The 4,175-nt window shown below is 35.2% G+C and overlaps 1 protein-coding gene across 1 annotated transcript; it reads right to left on the reverse strand.

The window, feature by feature from the left end:
- Positions 1-2,588: 2,588 nt before the first annotated feature.
- On the reverse strand, positions 2,589-3,850 carry LOC110095999. The gene is made up of 3 exons (XM_020821742.1): positions 3,206-3,850; positions 3,016-3,154; positions 2,589-2,782 (listed from the first exon to the last, which is right to left on the reverse strand). Exons 1-3 carry the CDS (start codon positions 3,848-3,850, stop codon positions 2,589-2,591), a joined length of 978 nt encoding a protein of 325 aa, XP_020677401.1.
- Between the last annotated feature and the right edge of the window lie 325 nt (positions 3,851-4,175).

Below are 4,175 nucleotides of genomic sequence, written 5' to 3' on the forward strand. Positions count from 1 at the left end.
AATTAAACTAAGGGACAATCATGTATTTAATTGTCTTCCAATATACTATAATAGATTAGCAAAATACCATAGTATTTCCAATTAAATTTTTACTTAAATGAATAAACATACAAGGAGTAATTGGATAAAAAATGAAAAATAATAAAAGTGCAATTATTCTTCATATAAAAATCAAATTTGACTAGTTGCAATTTTTTCCTAATTAAGCTCAATTCTTTTTTTTTTTTTTTTGATGAAATGCAAATTGCATTAAAAATATAAAAGAAACAACCTAAAAGATATATACTAAAAAAACCTTAAAGAATCACATTCCTCCTTCAAACATAACAAGAATGAAGGAGGAATATCTTCAAAGCTAATATCCTCCCAAACAAAAGAACTTTTTAAGGCCAAATTAGCACAAACATCCACTAATTTGTTACATTCTCTTTTAGCAAAAGAAAACAATACTTGGTTGAAATTAAGAAGAAAAGTGAAATTATCATCAATATACTTACTAACTTTCCAAGTCTTCATAGCCGATTGTAGAAGTTTTATAATATTAGAATTATCCCCTTCAATGATGATTCCTTGAGCTTCAAACATCCACTCCGGGGTAATGTTCTTCAAATAGAGAATAGCCATCAATTCAATTTTAGCAATATCCCATTGCAAAATATTTGCTCCAAAAGCTATAAGGAATCTTCCTTTATCATCTCTTGCCACACCTCCAAATCCAGCTACTTTATTTCTTGAAATAGAAGCATCTACATTTATTTTAATCCACCCGGTTGGAGGAGGATACCAAGAGAAAGACATCTTTCGCTGATAAGTATCCCAGTTGTCCGGAGCAGAATAAATAAAGTTGCTTACGGTTGCTGTAGAAACAGCATTTGCTGCTAAATAATTGAGCTAATCTTCAAAGCCATCATGAATCAATTTACATCTACTCTTCCACACCAGCCAAGTAGTAGTGCAATACAAGTTTGCAATGAAAGAAGTCATAACAACAAGCTTCTTTAATCCTTCCAAACATTCCTTAAGATAGACAAAAGCAGGAAGTTTGAATCCCCATATATTGAGTATAGCAATCACATCTCGAAACTTGCTACAATTCACTGCAATATGACATCCATTCTCTTTTTGTTCACAGCCTCTTGGGCAACCTGAGAAAGTACTCAATTTCCTTCTAAATTGAGAAAGTACTCAAATAGAAAATCATTAGAAGGAATGGCATCATTGCAAAGCCTCCACCAAAATAACTCAACTTTCGGTCTTAGCTTTAATTTTTTCATCCAGTTCCAATTGGCATCTCCTCCGTTTTGATCTATCAAAGCTTGAAAAGCCAAAGCAGCAATTGATTTTCCTGAAAATTTAGATTTAAGCTCCATAAGATCAAACCTTCTATCGGCATCAATGGGAATAAGAGAAATGAGTTCTACCAGTTGCTCCCCAAATATCAACTGAAGTTGATCAGTATTCCACTTTCCTTCCAAAATAAAAGAGTTGAGTTTAATCTCCATTGGTTCCAAATAGTTAATAAAGGTCGGCCACTTTGCTAAACATTTGTCTAGAATCCAATTATCAAACATCCAATTAATAGAATTACCATTCGAAACATTCCATCTAACGATGTTTCTAAGATAATAAGCTCCCATTGTGATGATTTTCCATGTCGGAGAGCAGTCTCTTTTCATTGGAGTTGTCCAAACATCTTCTCCATATTTAGCTCTAAGGATTGGGTTCAATAAGGATGCTAGCTTCATACAGAAATTCCATGCCAATTTGGCCCGTAGAGGAGCAACTCTTGACACAGCTAAAAATAAACCTCTACCGCCTTCTTCTTTAGTCTTGCAAAGACAATCCCAAGAAGCAAAATGAAGACGTGCATTCCCATCTTTCTTTTTCCACAAAAAGATTCTACACATTTTATGAAAGTCTTTAAGAATACTCAAAGGAACAAGTGAATTTGAAGTTAAGAACATTGGTAGTGATAAGAATGCCGATTTGATGAGAACTACCTTTCCTTCCAAAGAGATGAACTTTTCGCCCCAAATGTTCAATCTGTTAGCTACCACTTCCATCAACTTAGAGAAATCCGAAGATACCACTCTCCTCAAGATCATCTTCACACCAAGGTAATTGAACTCCTTAACCACTTTGAATTTATGAAGATTAGAAATCTTCTTCTTAATTCTATGGTTAGTATATTTCCCAAAAAAGAATCATGGATTTAGAAATGTTAACCTTTTGGCCCGACCATAAATAATATTTATTTATGATAGTCTTTAATTCCTTAATGACTTTAATCTTGCCTTCCGAGAAGATTAAAATATCGTCTGCATAAAGAAAATGGGACACTCTAGGAGCCTTGGGAGAAATCGAGATCCCCACATCCCCTTTCCCACCATTTAATGCATCTGATAGGATTTGGGAGCATAAAATAAACAAATAAGGGGATAAAGGGCATCCTTGCCTAAACCCACATTTCCCTTTAATCCAATCATTTTTCCTTCCATTGATCAAGATGCAATCTTTAGGATCTAGGATGCATTGTAAAATAAGTTCCTTAAACTTGTTAGGAAAGTTAAAGTGAGATAGCACTTGCCTCAAAGCTTGCCAACCCATACTATCATAAGCTTGTTCCATGTCAAGCTTGATTGCCAAAAGTCCTTTCCTTTCTTTAGAATACCAGAATTTATTGAAGACCTCTTATGCCAATAGAACATGATCAGACAAGGAACGCCCTTTGATAAAAGCAGCTTGGTCCACCGAAATGATTTTGTGGATAACCTTCTCCAATCTACATAAAAGCATTTTTTGCAATAATTTTATAAATAGTAATGCATAAGCTAATAGGATGATAATTGGTTACCTCTTGAGGATTTTGAATCTTCTGAATCAATACAATAAGAGTTTCTTTCCACGACATGTGCATATCTCCAGAAGATAAGATTTAACTCACTGCTAGCCAAACATCACCAGCTATCCATTTCCAGAAATTATTCAAAAAGGAAAATGTTATTCCGTCCAAACCTGGAGCAATATTACTACCAGATTTCTCAATAATAACCTGAATCTTCTCCCTTGTGAACTCTTCTTCCAGAACAGCTCGATCAGCTTCATTAAAGATTGCCGAAGGCTTAGGCCAGCCACCCAGCATACATTGTCTGTGCTGCCATTTATGTTTGAAAAATTCAGAAAAGACATTCTAAATTTCATTGACATCCTCCATAATATTTCCATTAGTAGTCTTAATATGACTAATCCAGTTGATATTTTTCCTTGCATTATCAAATGCATGAAAAAAACCAGAATTGCAATCACCTTCTTCCATCCATCTTGCTTTAGCTCTTTGCTTCAACCAGGTATTAAGCCGTGCAAGAGTTACATTGAGCTCATTAATTTTGAATCTTAAAATCTGCATCTTTTCAAAAGAGATCTCTACTTCAGCCTCTTCTATTTGAATAACCTGTATTTCCTCCTTAAGCCTGTCCCGAAGAGCCATTAGGTCCTTGAACTTAGCATTGCTCCAGAAGAAGAGAGTTCTCAAGGTTCTTTTAAATTTAACATTAAGAGAAAAAGACGGATCAATCCCAACATATTTTCTCCAAGAATTCTGCACAATCGCCTCTGCTCCATGGTAAGTAGCCCAAACTTCTTCATACCGGATCTCTTTGATGTTAGCCATCTCAGGTTTGAAAATTTCCAATAATACAGGACAATGGTCCGATGCAATACAGGATAAATGCTTCACCATTGCAAGATGGATAGAATTCAAAGCAGTGGAATTGATAAGGCATCTATCCAACTTCTCTAGAATACGAGCTCCACCGGATTTGTTATTGCACCAAGTAAATTTAGGACCCATTGACTTCACCTCTTGAAGATCGTTGTTGATCATAAAATTCTTCAGATCTTTAGCTCCTTGAGACAAGATAAATTTTTTTCCCAACTCTCTTTTCATCTTGACATAGAACACAGTCGAAGTCCCCTCCTATCACTGTTGGCATATCCTCCAAGCAATGTTTCTCTAAGCTTTCCCAAAGGACTTTCCTGTCACTGGTTTTATTTCTCCCATACACAGTTGGTACCTTCCAAATTCCTTTGTTAAAAACCTGAAGTTTCCCCACTATCATTTGAGAAGATACTTCATCCACAGTGAAAGATGCCAAATCTTTACTCCATAGAACCGT

Source organism: Dendrobium catenatum, unplaced genomic scaffold (genome assembly GCF_001605985.2).
Source record: "Dendrobium catenatum unplaced genomic scaffold, ASM160598v2 fragScaff_scaffold_1722, whole genome shotgun sequence".
Lineage (NCBI taxonomy): Eukaryota > Viridiplantae > Streptophyta > Magnoliopsida > Asparagales > Orchidaceae > Dendrobium > Dendrobium catenatum.

Coding starts and splice junctions, on each gene's coding strand:
- LOC110095999 (XM_020821742.1), bottom strand. CDS start 3,850: ATGGGTCCTAAATTTACTTGGTGCAATAACAAATCCGGTGGAGCTCGT. Junction 3,155..3,205: donor ATGGAAATATTATGGAGGAT/GTCAATGAAATT, acceptor CATAAATGGCAG/CACAGACAATGTATGCTGGG. Junction 2,783..3,015: donor TGGTAGTAATATTGCTCCAG/GTTTGGACGGAA, acceptor GCTTTTATGTAG/ATTGGAGAAGGTTATCCACA.